The sequence below is a fragment of the Heliconius melpomene genome, chromosome 14 (assembly GCF_056956725.1).
Source record: "Heliconius melpomene rosina isolate 202511_hmr_F chromosome 14, ASM5695672v1, whole genome shotgun sequence".
Taxonomy (NCBI): Eukaryota; Metazoa; Arthropoda; class Insecta; order Lepidoptera; family Nymphalidae; genus Heliconius; species Heliconius melpomene.
The window spans coordinates 8,411,790-8,425,780 of NC_140402.1; the positions used below are offsets into that span (position 1 = coordinate 8,411,790).

Sequence of the window (13,991 nt, forward strand, 5' to 3'; positions counted from 1 at the left end):
TTTAGCATATTATTATGGTAAATTTGGAATGTGATGGTAGGACAGTTGTAGATTCGATTCATTCTTCGTCTTTGTCTTTGTCCATTTGGTATTGGCCACAGGAGAAATATTCAAAACACGGAATGCCTCGAGATTTCGTTGGGAAGTGGGGGACGGATTACTTAATACTAGGTTCCCTCTTCCTACACTGCTATGTGGAATATAGCATAAGGCTGGAAATGGTCAAAAATTGTAAAACAGGAGAAGTTTTCACTACCTTAGGTATTAACCAATCCTCAAATAATATTCACCATTTCTGACTTCTCTTAAGGAAACGACAGAAAACCAAATGTCCACGGTTGACTTAACTGAGGGCGAACATATCTCATCTTAGCCTAATCAATCGTGCGGAGCTGGTCAAGCGGGGTGCGGAGATAAATGATCCACCGACATACATACATACATATATATGTTATATTGGACCGACGTGGCAAATGTTGCGGGGTGAATTATGTTATGTGACCCTGACCGTAGGGGGTTGGTGATCGTTTTATGTAATATGTTATATGTAATTTTAGTTATGAATATTGGACAGATGGATTTGAACCTGCGTTCTGTTGGAGTGATTTAGTTAGTAAATTGCGATTTACCAAAAGTATTAAAAATATGTTTTATTTAAGTAATGCTTTTAAGAACCAACGTGTTCTTTTTCGCTTTTTGCTAAACGCTACTTTACGCGAAGAAGTGCATGTCGAATCCCAAAATGTTAACATTTCTATACGTTTTCCTACGATATATTACATGATAGTTAAGAGTTTTTTTAAGCTTCACGACGTATCCGGCAGGGTAGGGAACTTGGGAATTTCCGTTCCCCAATTTTCACCGAACTCTCGGCATTGCGTGTTGAGTGGTGGAACTCAACGCCGCGCTCTGACTCGACAGACCAATTAAATGAAAATATAATATATTTAATTCCCACGATTGGGATTAAGCCAACCACCCTTAAACGGTCTTTCCACCCTGTGTCACGATTTTTCTAATTTCCCTTAAGCATGATGGACGGAGAGTATTTGTCGTGAAGATTCACCGAAATTTACGATTCGTATATTCTTATAGATATTACTTATTAGACAGTGGAAGCTCAAAACAAGATTGGAGAAGTGGATATTATTTTAATAACATTAATATCTCATGTGAGAATCGAACCCACAACCATTGCGTTTCCAGTTAGACACTATCCCGTTCTACCACTATGGTACCTATAGAATAAATTAATATTTGGGAAATACCAAACGTTGACCACGTTACCATTGCCCTCTAAATTACAGCCTATAATTCACTTTGGTAGGTGTCACAGTAATTATTTACATATTGACGCGAATAGCATTCAGTATAAGTTATTATACTCGAAGTATAGCTAGGTTATTAGAACTAGCAATTTATTATGCAAATTCGTTACTACAGCTCTTTTGGCATAGTTGGAGCGTGTTCCTGGTTCTGGGTTCAAATCCACGAGAAGAAATGTTATTCGTCCATTTTTCTTTTCATCCTTTTGGGTGGAGCTGCTTTGCTTTGGTTTTTCAAGTTTTCGTTTACAATTAAGAATTGATATTAGTTAAAATATGGGAGATATTTGGACGAAAAAAAATTTTTTTTTTCAATTTCACGTAGTATACGTAGCAGGGTAGGCAAAAGGACATTTACTTTTCATTATTAAACTATTAAGTATTTTATTGGCTCGAGTGGGAATCGAACCTAAAACCTGTCGCATTTATACACGATTATGCCCCCACGTTACGACTGGCCTCACATTTAATAATAAGAAAAATATATTTTTGATCGTTTACTTATCAAATAACGATAGAATAAAATAGTAAAGGGCAATGTTATTGGATATGTGAAACGCTTATTTCGTTCAGAAATTAGATTGCGTACTTTCGTTTAAGCGAATGTTTCAACTGATTCTTATTGAATCGTGTGTTAAGATTGACCTATCTTCATTTACTTTTATATTAAGATATTTTTCTCTACATAAAAATCATAGAAGAGGGAGATATATGACAGCAAACGCGATGACTGTAGGTTCAATTCCCACTTGGATCGATTAAATATTTTCATTTTCTCACCCTGAGATAAAGAAACTTATCGTTGATTTTCGCTGACTCCCATTCAATACACAATAAAAAAGGAACGTGGAGTGTGGAATATCTTGACACTAAATTAAGTCTGCCTTCAGGCCATGATGGTGCATGGGTACAAGAATTGACTATAACCGTGATGGTTGTGGGTTCGATTCCCATTTGGGGGAAAGAAATATTTATTAGTATCATTTCCATACACTGACAATGAGGCAAAACGTAGCATTTTGTTTGTAATGTCAAAGACATTACATTTTATATTTTCGATATCTTTTTAAAGTGGAAACAAAGATAAGTAAAAAACATCTGTAAAATCATTTTTTTTTTGCGGCGGTCAGTTTTGGCAAGAAAGGGAATTGAAAGTCTTAAAAATGGGTTCCCAGGTTAAAGAAGAAATTCAATTGAACATAAACTTATAATGTTGAAATTTAAATCAATAATAAAATAAATAAATACTTAATTAGATTATTTCCAAAAGAACACGTTTGTGAAAATGGGTGGAATGATTATAGTTAAAATTATTCCGTTATGCATGAGACACGCTTTCGGCTGACAGGACTATGGAATATAATTTATTGTTTACATATATATTTTTTATCTTAACTTTAGGTAGGCAGAGGGAATGTGGGAACCTAGTTTTAAATTCATCATTCGTGCCAAGCTTTCCCCCTTTACCACAGCGAATATTAAATATTTTATTTTGTCGAGTGGGAATCGAACCCCAACCTGTGCGTCTACAGTCGCACGCTTGTGCCCTGCACCATAAATGCCCCCAATGATATAAGTAATATATATATATATCCAGTTTTCATACTTTCAGAGTTAGAACACATTCATAAATTCATATAATTTTGTATGACATAATAACTGACCGGATGACAATAATAAATAGATTTAGGGCACTTCATATTCATTACGGACATTTAATGAAATAGCTTTTAGATGAATATTTATGAAAATATTAAGTTTATACTCGTACATACTGAATTAACTAAATATTCATGTTATTATAATTATTATAATATTTTATTCTAAGATTGGATTTTGCTATTTCTTATTGTAACTAAGTCTTGACTGAGGGGGTTGTAAGTTCGATTCTTATGTGGGTTAGGACTTCATATTTATAATATTATCGTTTTTAAGTCTGTTTAATAAATATGTTTAAGAACGTAGTAATAATTATGAATCGATATCAGGCCGTTGTAGCACAGAACATACCTATCAGAAACAACAATCGCGGTTTCGATTGCCACTCTGGACAAAGTGAACCGTGAAAAACCGTTGAACCGAATAAGGAAACCGTTTTTTACCTTTTGAGGTACGGAACACCAAAAAAAAAAATAGATTCATATTTCGTATGTAATCCGCTGATTTCGTATGATATGTATCCCGCACCCAACAGAGTAGGCAGAGGGAACCTAGCGTTAAGACACTCCGTTCTTCACTTTCTGCCGAATTTTGGAGGCATATTTAAATATAAACAAAGTCCCAAAACAGCAACTAGTTTATTCACACACACACATTAAACATATTTATCACACGCGCCCAGCACAGGTATTCTCAAATATGTCCCATTTACTTTGAGTGATGATTTTTTTGTTTTCGACCAAAAGGACGCTATCGCTTGCAAAGCGGAAATTTAATATCGTCAAAGCCCACTTGTGAAATATGGCAGTTTTCAGTTACAGCCTGCTCTATGCTGGACTGTTAAAGCTTAAAATATGGCCGCGCTCATTATAATATGTATAGTTCAATATTATTTCATATAAATGTTCGTTATTATAATAATATAATGATGTGTGGTGTTCTTAGTATAATTTGTGGTAGAGTTAGTGATGTTGTTTTGGTAATAGTGTATTAATAATATCTGTTAATATATATTTTTTTATTTTTTTTATTTGTTTCTGTTATTATAAATAATAATAATAATAATAAAGTAAATCGAATTCACACTGTATTCCGCACACAGTAGAGTAGGAAGAAGGAACCTAGTGTTACGACATTCCGTTCCCCAATGTTAATAATGATATGTTCATAATTTATACAATTCGAAATCTAAAAAAAATATTAATAATTTATATTATCTTATTGAATGTAGGCGGAAAGTGAAAAACGGAATGTCTTGATAGTAAATGTTCTGCCTACCCTCCCGCGCGGAATAAAGATTGAAGAAAAAAAGAAGTTTATTTATGTTAATCATGACTGAGAATCGAACCTATCGAATAATAGTGAGCCATTGTATAACCAAAATATCAGTAGCAAATCTAAGTATTTTCTAGAAAACATTTCAAGCTAAAAAAGCTCAAAACACTCGTGTGGTTTGGCATGTGTGGTTTCGTTGGTTTACTTAGTTCTTCTGGAAATTGAAAAATTTTGTTTAACATTTCGTTTAGTTATTTACTTCTACACATACGTATGTGATGTATACATGTAGAGATATGTCTGCTAGGGCGATGATTGTGGGTTCAGTTCCTATTTAGTGGTATTTATATAAATCACTTCATTTCCCTGTTCCCGTTCCCATTAAGACACTTCGGTTATCCACTTTTAACCGAATTCTAGAGAAACTCAATGCTGCACTTCGCCTCATCATCAAAGCGCGGAAATTAAAATATGAAATACATATTTCATTCCCACGAGTGAGAATCGAACCCCCAATCGTTGTGCTTACAGTCGCTTGCTTGTGCCCCTATGCCACGACAGGTCTCAATTCTGTCTCTCGAAAGTTGTATAATATTAAAATATTTATTACCTATTTAAATCTGGAAGCTTTGTTATTGATTAGATATATCAGGATATAGAGGGAATGTAGTGTTGGGACACTTGCGAGATCGCGCGAGATTGAGTGCTTAGTGGCGGAATTAAGCTCCGTGTTTAGTATTCTTATAAGAGCGAGGAAATGCAAACAGTTTAAATACCCCAAGTGGAAATCGAACTCACAACCCTCGATTTTGCAATTAGGGCACTACCAGCTATGGCATTACAGCATCTGTATTTATTTTACCTACAGTAAAAACATACAATAAGGCTACACAAAACTTTTATTTTTTATACAAACATATAAAAAAAACAAGCGAAAGGGCAATGGTTAAAACAATTGTATTTTAGTGTTATTCCTTTTGCGAAACAACTATTCTATTCTAGTTATAATAATAAAATGAATAAATACAGTTCGTTTATTGTAAAAGATATTGAATTTCATTTTTTTGTTATATTACTATTTCATATGAAAACATTTTAGTATAGTTTTGAATTAATTTCGATCTAGGACTGAAATAATAAAGGAATCAGTAAAATTTATTTATTAAATATTAGTAAATGACGTCATCATCGTGAAATATTGCTTTTAGTTATTATTAAATAAAGCAAGCGCTAATGTCTCATATTAGGGCAGAAAGTGGAGGACGGAGGGAGGGTTCTGTATGCCCATCAGGGTGAAGAGTTTTAACCCCAGGACGCCGGGTTAGTTTTTCTTCTAATTTATCTTTAATTTAAAATTAGGATTAATAGTAGGATAGGCAGAGGGAACCTATGGCTAAGACATTCCGTTCCCCATTTCGTTGAGTAGCGGAACTGGCCGCCGCCGGGCTTTTGGCTTAGTGCCAGAGCAGAAAAATGAAAATATTATTAAATAATAATTCATTCCTACTTTGAAATTGTGAAAATATTATATATCTTTTTTTCATTGGTGCTTAAAAAATCTTTCAATTATATTTTTTATTTTTTTAAACAAAAATAAGAAGAAAGTTAGTTGGTAAGAAATAAATCCAGATAAAGTTAGGAACATTTACTAGTGTTGCAGAGAATAATATTTAAATAAAATAGTACTAAAGTAAAGTTTTATATATTTGTCATTCATGCAAATGTGAAACATTGAAAACAATAAAGTAACGTATGAACGCTATCATTTAAATAATAATTAAATACAAACATTTAACTACGTACATACGTTTACGAAAGTTTTACGAAATATGTATATCATTTAGCAAACTTTAATTAAATAATGAACAAGTGCGTACATTCATACGAACGAAATAAAAATAAAATAAAATTTAAATATTGTATTTTAATATTATTTTAAATTTACTGAGGCAGCCAAGCATCTACATTTGTGGGTTCAACTCTTCTTTGGGGTTTGGGTAAAATGAAACATGCCATTTTTTATGCCATGCCGACAGCTTTATGTCAGCGTGTTGAGATCCATGGCTCTGTACGGTGCCCCTGTGTGGGCAGATTCTCTCACCGTTCGCAATAAGACCCAATTGCGGAAAGCGCAGCGTCTCATAGCGGTGAGAGCAATTCGGGGGTACCGTACGGTGTCCTGGACGGCGGCAACTCTCTAGGCGAGCGATCCGCCTTGGGAATTACAGGCGGAAGTGCTTGCCAGAGTTCATGCTTTCCGCACAAGCGAGCGGTCGCGAGGCGTACAACCATCGTGTGAGGATGTCGCACGGATCAGGAGGAGAGCGGATGAAGCCCTGATCCGGCGATGGAGGGGGGACCTGGGGTCTCCGGCGGCAGGCCTAGCGACAGTGGAGGCAGTTCGCCCACACTTGGATCGCTGGGTTAAAAGGAGGTTTGGTGTCCTGACGTTCAGACTGGTGCAGGTTCTGACGGGGCACGGTTGTTTCGGTAAGTACCTGCATCAGGTTGCACGTCGGGAGATGTCGCCGGTGTGCCATGAGTGTAATGCCTCCGTGGATTCGGCGCATCACACTCTGGCTGAATGCCCCGCTTGGGCCCCACAACGCCATGCCTTGGTGGCGGTAGTGGGAAGGGACCTCTCACTGGCCAGTGTAGTAGGGGCTATGCTGGACTGTGAGAGGAACTGGTCTGCAATGGTCTCCTTCTGCGAATCAGTAATCGCATTGAAGGAGGCCGCGGAGCGGGTGCGCGAGTCCAGCTCGAACGCAGATTCGCTCCGCCGCCGTAGGCCAGGGGTTAGAAGAAGGCGGTATGCGCATCTTCTATTCCCCCTACCCTAGAGGTGTTAACGCGGGAGGGTCAGGGTGATCTTCCTGCAGGTTATCAAGGCTGTGGATGCCCTAGGAGAAACCCCAGGGCACGCAAAAAGCGACGATGGCCTGCAAAAGGCTTCCCACCGAGGCGTCGTAGTAGCATGCGCGAGCGATCCTGCGGCGTCTCATTTTGGTGGTGAGGGTTTCCGCTGGGTTTTAGTGGGTAGGATTGGTTTTACCGATGAGTCCCACAGTACCGCTCATCCGTAAGGCACGCCTTCCGTATGGGCGGTCTGCGTAAATGCATTTCCCAGCGACAAAAAAAAAAAAAAAAAAATGAAACAAATCACAACTCAATATATTGCGTTTACGAAAATTGAGCGGAAAACGGAGAGCGGAGTGTCTTAGCAGCAGATTAACTGCCTGCCCTGCTTAATGCGAGATACCCAGATGTAAAAATTGGGCCTTATCAAAAGAACAGGAATGATAGTCACCCAACAAGCTATTCTTTAAAATTTTAAATCTGTGTGATAATTTAAAAAAAAAAACACGAAAATATATATTTCGTAAACTTTTCTATGAACATAGCAAAATAGCTTGCTATTCAGAACTACTAACGAGGGCTGCTTATCAGTTGCTTAATTTTTGGTAATGTTTGGGACGCGATATAATCATTATTTTATATTATAATTCGTTTTTCTCTTTTTTGTATTAACATTCTCCATTTTCTTAACTTTAACACTTTAACTTTAGAGGCATTGAACGTTGAGAAGCAGAACTCAACTTTTCACGCTTTGTCTTGTTACCAGACCGAAGTAATTATAATTACTCATTTCCTAGGTGGAAATTGAATCTACAACCGACGCCTTTACCTCTTTACCTCGCTGTGGTGCTACGCTACGACGAATATTGCATGTTAAATGACGTCTAACGTCTCTTTTTAACTAATGAGACCTAAGAAATTAATAAGAAATTATTTGAGTACTATAAACTAATACTTACTAAATAGTTTTTTAAGATATTATAAATGAAAAAAGTCTAAATTGTAACTTTTAGCCTATAGCAATATGAAAACGCCCTTACATTGAACTAACACCCAGGGAACATTATTTTATCTCACATTTAGAGCTTAAAACTCACCAATATGTACTCGTAGTTGGTGCTCGGACGTACCTAATTGTATTTGATTCCATCTTAGTTAGTTTGTATGCGGTGAGAAATTTTGTTTTAGATTACTAAGGGGCTTCGCTCACTGTTTGTTCGCTCGTAAACTACGGTTCGATTCGCTTTTAAAAAGAAAAAATACTTTGAAAATAATGTAGTATGTAACGTAGGTATAGGGTATCTGGGAACCTAGTGTTATGATATTCTATTCCAATTAATATATTTTCGTTTCCCATTTTCCGCGGACTTCTGAAATTGATGGAACTCGAGGCCGTGCTTTTGAACAAGGTTTCCAGGTTACCTTAACACTAGGATACCAGGTTCCCTACGCCTCTTTGTACGTATGATATAATAAGTATAATAAACCTATCCATTAAGTAACTTTTATATAATAACTAATCTTACTCTTCTTTAGTACAAAAAAAGTGCACTTTATCTTTTGATATCCACCGTTATACAATAAATCATGACTAAAAGGCAACCCATTTACCCATACAAACTCTGACGAGCAACACGGTGCTAAACCCAAGCTAAAATATACTCTAAAAAGATTGAATTAAAGTTGAAATTAAATTAATTTACTAGGAAATTTGGTAAATCTTGAAACTTGAGCCATAATGTAGTATTTACAAAAGATATTAGGGAAGGAATTTTAGATATAAAGCTTATATATAAAAGCTTAATTTTGAATGTAACCTTTAATTTCAAAGTTATAGAAAAAAAGTTTATTATGAAATTCTAAAGATGAAAGACTACCGACAGGCACTAAAAGATCTGAGGCACTAAAAACAAAATGTTTAAAAATCTATGTCACAATTGCTCTTAGCCAAACTTATTATATATCTGAAGTCATAAAACTAAATCAAATTCTACTTTTTCCGAGCAACAACAAAAAAGTGCTATTCTTCTAAAAGGTCATTTAGAATAACCTTGTTTTGTTAAGGGCATATCTTCAAAGTCGTTTTTTTAAAGTTATTGTATCCCACATATAACAGAATGGGCAGAGAGAACCTAGTGTTATGACACTCCCCACTCACTAATAGTGTCTCTATCTATATACGAGTATATAAAAGGACTTGTCCTCACTGACTGAGGTAAGACGCACGCACAGCCGTAACCGCTGTGCATAGAAACGTGAAATTTGGACAGATGTTTACTTTCGTAATCTGGACATCCACTAAGAAGGGATTTTAAAAATTTTAACCCTAAAGGGGTGAAATAGGGGTTGAAAGTTAGTATAGAAAAAAAATGAAATCGGCACCGATTCTTATAAAATTTGAAATTCAGACTCTTAAAAGTATTTAATTGAACACGTGTTTCATGGTTTTCTAGAATTCTTTCCATAAGGGTGCAAATAAGGGGTTGAAAGTTTGTATGAAAAAATTCTTAAATCGCCACCGATTTTTATAAAATTTGAAATTTAGACTCTTAAAAATATTTCATTGAACACATGTTTCATGGTTTATTAGAATTCACCCCTAAATACGTAAGCGAAGCTGCGCGCGTCCGCTAGTATCTAATAATAGATAAATTACGTGTTGAGTGGTGAAACTCAATGATTTGCATTATTGCCAGAGCAAGGAAAATTATATTCGTTACACAACACCTTAACCAAATTAGATGTAAAATGGGCTGCTCTTTTTTTTTATCAATGACTAAAAGTTGTTTTTTTACGTCCAACTTTGCCCCTGAGAAAAAAATTGAAAAAAAAATAATATAAATATAATCACTTCTAAGATACAAGTTTAGATATAAGAACCACCAATCATCGTATTTACTCTTACACTGCAAAACGATGACGTCAGAAATATATATCACAGATCTCAGAATCAAAATACATTTCAACACAATTCACCCCCGAGCAAACAATGCGAACACAAGCAACCACTCTCGTTAGAACGTTTACTGTAATTATGACGTAAGCTTACAGAATATTATATAAGTTTTGACGAAATTTGTACCGTGTGATACGTAATGTGGCTTAGGGGTAGTTCATTTAAGTTTACGCGTAAACCCTATATAGTTTGTAGGTAGAGGTAATTTTGATTCAGTTCTCCTTTCTCCAGTTTTACGCTGTAAAACGCTGGTAACGTGGTTCGCTTCTATTCTCCACTTTCCGCCGAATTCTAGAAGGTCCTCGAATGGGAATCGAACTCACATTATTATACAACGTGAGCTAAGTCGTGAGTAAAAACAAGTGTTTATATAGCTTGGAACTAACATCAAGAGAAACACGTTCCGTTCGAAAGGCTTATTATAATTAGGCACCCACTATGTGCGGTGTCACAATATAATCTTCATTGTGTGAGTCTTTGATGAAAACTTTACTAAAATTCAAATTCACAAGCGGATTTTCATTTTGTGTGACTTTTTGTATGAAGTATAGATGCTTTAGTTAGTTCTAGGTTCAGTTCCTGGTTGAGGTTAATATTTTATGATTGGCTTTGTTATTTGTAATGTAAATTGATATTTTAAAAGGCAACTGTTGAGTTTTTCGCCGGTTCTTCCCAATAAATTTTAGCAAGAATATAAATTTAACATAGCCGGGTAGACACAAAGGAACTTAATGTAAATTAGGGTCTGACTATAAATACAAAGATTTCGGGTTCGATTCTTACTCCAGAATAATTACATTTCTTCGCTCTGGTAACAAAACGACAAATTACATGCGTCATTGAGTTCGGTCACTCAACGCTTTGTCTTTAGTATTCGATGAAGAGAAATGTTTTAATGTCTTAGCAGTAGGTTCCCAGGTTCCCTCTACCTTCTCTATCATGTATGGGATATAGTGCGAAACTAAAAGAACAAAAATGTGACGCATATTTCATAACAAATAAAATATCATCAAGTCAAATCAAATTCATTCAGTGACTTTTCGAGCTTATTTCAACTAATATCACCACAACAACTAGTAGTATTAGTGATAATTATTACGACTGTTCGCTTCGCTTCGCTCTTTTATTTGTTAATAAATTTAAATAAAAATAACCAATCCTTTATCCAAATCTAAATAAAAAGTATTCATATTATTAGTCATCTATACTAATATAATAAAGCGGAAGAGTTTGTTTGTTTGTTTGTTTGTTTGTTTGTTTGTTTGTTTGTTTGAACGCTAAGATCTCTGGATCTACTGGTCTGATTTTCATTGTTTTTGTTTTGTATGAAAGCTGCGTTCTTCAGAAGTGCTATAGGCTATATAACATTACATTACACATGTAAACTAATATATTTTAAAGTACTTTCTAATTTGACATGCAATTTATTCTGCCATGTTAATAACAACCGTCGCGTCGCTACGCAACCGTTACCGCGACATTTTGACATTCATCCTTATGAAAATAAGTATTATAGTCACTTTTGGCATTTTATCTAGATTGAAATTATAGTTTACCGTATAGCATTCTAATAAATAATTAAGGAGATGTCACTGATTCAAAATGACCTAACCTTCGGGCGGCATAGTATGACCGACGCAAACGGGCAGATGACGTTGACGGTTTTATAAATTTTCATACATTTTCGAACTATTGTAAATGTTTATGTAATTATTTGCTGTTTATAATTAATTTAAACTACAGTTTGGTTCTCTTCTTATTTTATTTGATATTGCCCGCTAAAATTATCCTACTTAATAGAGAGAAATGTTTAGTTATTTCGTAGAGTCGATATCTATGTACGCACGCACGGAAAACTTTAGGTACTTTTTCTAATATTAAGAATACCTATCCTTTAGTTACTTTTAATCCTTTTGTTGGTTTATTTCAATAACTCGGATAATTTTTTCTAATAATGTGTATCTACTTATTATTCTTTTTGATTATTTAAGCTTATATTGTCTTACTAATTCTATTGAAAATTGAAAATAATTTCATGAATATATTTAATAAATATTCTTATAGTTGAAGCAGGCGTAGCCGCGTCCGGGTCCACTAGTAGTGAATAAGCTGGAAATGGTTTTAACCCACTTTTGTACTACTTGACCCTACACGTCATTCGCATTCAATTCCTAAGTGCTTTACTTATACCAAAATTCTTAGGAAGGACACTCGAAAAAAGTTTCTTTTTAACTTAATATAGCAAATAAGACCTTATTTGCTTATTCTGCTTTATTATAAGTAAATTATTGATCTACTCACCGGTGTAAAATAAAACGCGGCGTTAAGTTCTGCTACTCAATGTAATATGAAAATTAGGATGGACCTTCAGATGGTCGTGGCGTAGGGGCACAAAAATAATCTTTTAATTCTCGTACTAGTAGATCCTGTAAAACTAAACAAGCTCTTCAACCTTCATAATAAGTATAGTTAGGTCTTATCAATATGCCTATGGGTACAAATCCTTATCAAACCAATCTTTCTCTATGAAAATAACATGAAAATTCCACCTTCGTACAGAACACCGTTCACACGTTCACGGGCAATAAAAGCACTGTGTTAATCATTTTGTTGAGACGACGCAGTAAAATTACAATATGAATGAATGGAAACGAATGTCTTTGTGTTTCTGCGGACCGTACAGTGAAATGTTATTTTATTTATACACACGTAATGTTATAAGTTAAATAATGTAGAGGGTTGAAGTCTGTAAAAACTGAATTGTTTTTCAATCTTTTTTTAATTTTGTTTAGCTTCATGCTGTATCATATACTGAGAAGCAAAGGCAACTAGAGTACCCTAATGGAAAAGGAGTTTCCAATAATACACTTCCGCTCGCCATTTTTCTGCCACCATGACAATTAATTGTCTTTTCCAAAAGACTTCTCCGTCTTCTTCCGAAATTCTCTATGCCTTCTCTGCTATGAGTATATGGGGCAAAAGCTTGATAGCTAGCACAATAAAAAAACACCTTTTAGTTTGTTGCAACGACCCAACAATCTCCTGAATATTTTACCTCTAAATCAACCTATCCATTTGACAATTTCATTCCAATACGTAGCCAAGCTTATATTTCAATATGAAAAGCTCTATGAACACAAGCTAGAGTAGAATCTAGATGAATCGCTGACAACGGTATGTAGAGTCAGCGAGTTGCTGTCTTTATAGTAAAAGTACTGAAATATATTAATGTTTGAAGAAACTTAAAATTAGTTTTAGGTTAAATAAAGTTTTTATTTTATTCTGTGGTCAATTTTTTTAAGTGAGTGTTAAGACACTATGTTTTCGATGTTTTGTGTATTCTTAAAGATTACCAAGTAAACCCTAAGTGTAAATTGAACTCATAGCCATACAATCACGTCGGTCTCAACTAAGTTCTTACTCATATTTGTTCAACTGCCGAAACGCTATGATAACAGTAACACAATATTTAACGTTCATAGTGCAGTAAGACACTAGGTGTCTCAAATATGGTCAGTATATAGTACTCTTCTTACTATATTAAGTGGTTTCTTTGGCAAGCTAGTGTTTAGACACTACCGTTCCCTATTTTGCGCCGAATTATGGAAGCATTGCATGTTAAGTGGCGTTTCAGCAAGGAAATTGGAAATATATATATATATATATATATATATATATATATATCATTTTCTCGAGTGGGAAGAGAACCCACAACCTATGTGCTTACATTCTTACACTGATGACCCTGGGCCATACTGGTATGTATGTATAAAGCATAGTTTTGTATACATTAGTTTAAACAAACAAATAAATAAGTCAAAATAAGATAAGAGCAACGAAATAGAAGACTTTTTAAATAAAGTCCGAGTACAATATAAAATTTACTGTTTATTACCGTAATAGTTTCTATTTATAAA

The 13,991-nt window shown here is 34.9% G+C and overlaps 2 protein-coding genes across 3 annotated transcripts in view; both read left to right on the forward strand.

Annotated features, from left to right (window-relative positions):
• Positions 1–13,991, forward strand: part of LOC146532291 (zwei Ig domain protein zig-8-like) — a 226,182-nt gene that overhangs the window by 40,976 nt on the left and 171,215 nt on the right. The gene's annotated exons all lie outside the window — the stretch shown is intronic.
• Positions 6,320–7,345, forward strand: LOC146532292 (uncharacterized). Its single transcript, XM_085197775.1, has 3 exons — positions 6,320–6,406; positions 6,488–7,057; positions 7,142–7,345. The coding sequence occupies exons 1-3, from the start codon at positions 6,320–6,322 to the stop codon at positions 7,343–7,345; spliced, it is 861 nt and encodes a 286-aa protein (XP_085053901.1).

What these genes read in the sequence shown, in the direction of transcription:
- LOC146532292 (XM_085197775.1), top strand. Translation starts at nt 6,320, where the DNA reads ATGGCTCTGTACGGTGCCCCTGTGTGGGCAGATTCTCTCACCGTTCGC. An exon ending in AAGCGCAGCGTCTCATAGCG is followed by an intron (nt 6,407 to 6,487) that starts GTGAGAGCAATT and finishes TGGGAATTACAG; the next exon opens with GCGGAAGTGCTTGCCAGAGT. An exon ending in TCCGCCGCCGTAGGCCAGGG is followed by an intron (nt 7,058 to 7,141) that starts GTTAGAAGAAGG and finishes ATCTTCCTGCAG; the next exon opens with GTTATCAAGGCTGTGGATGC.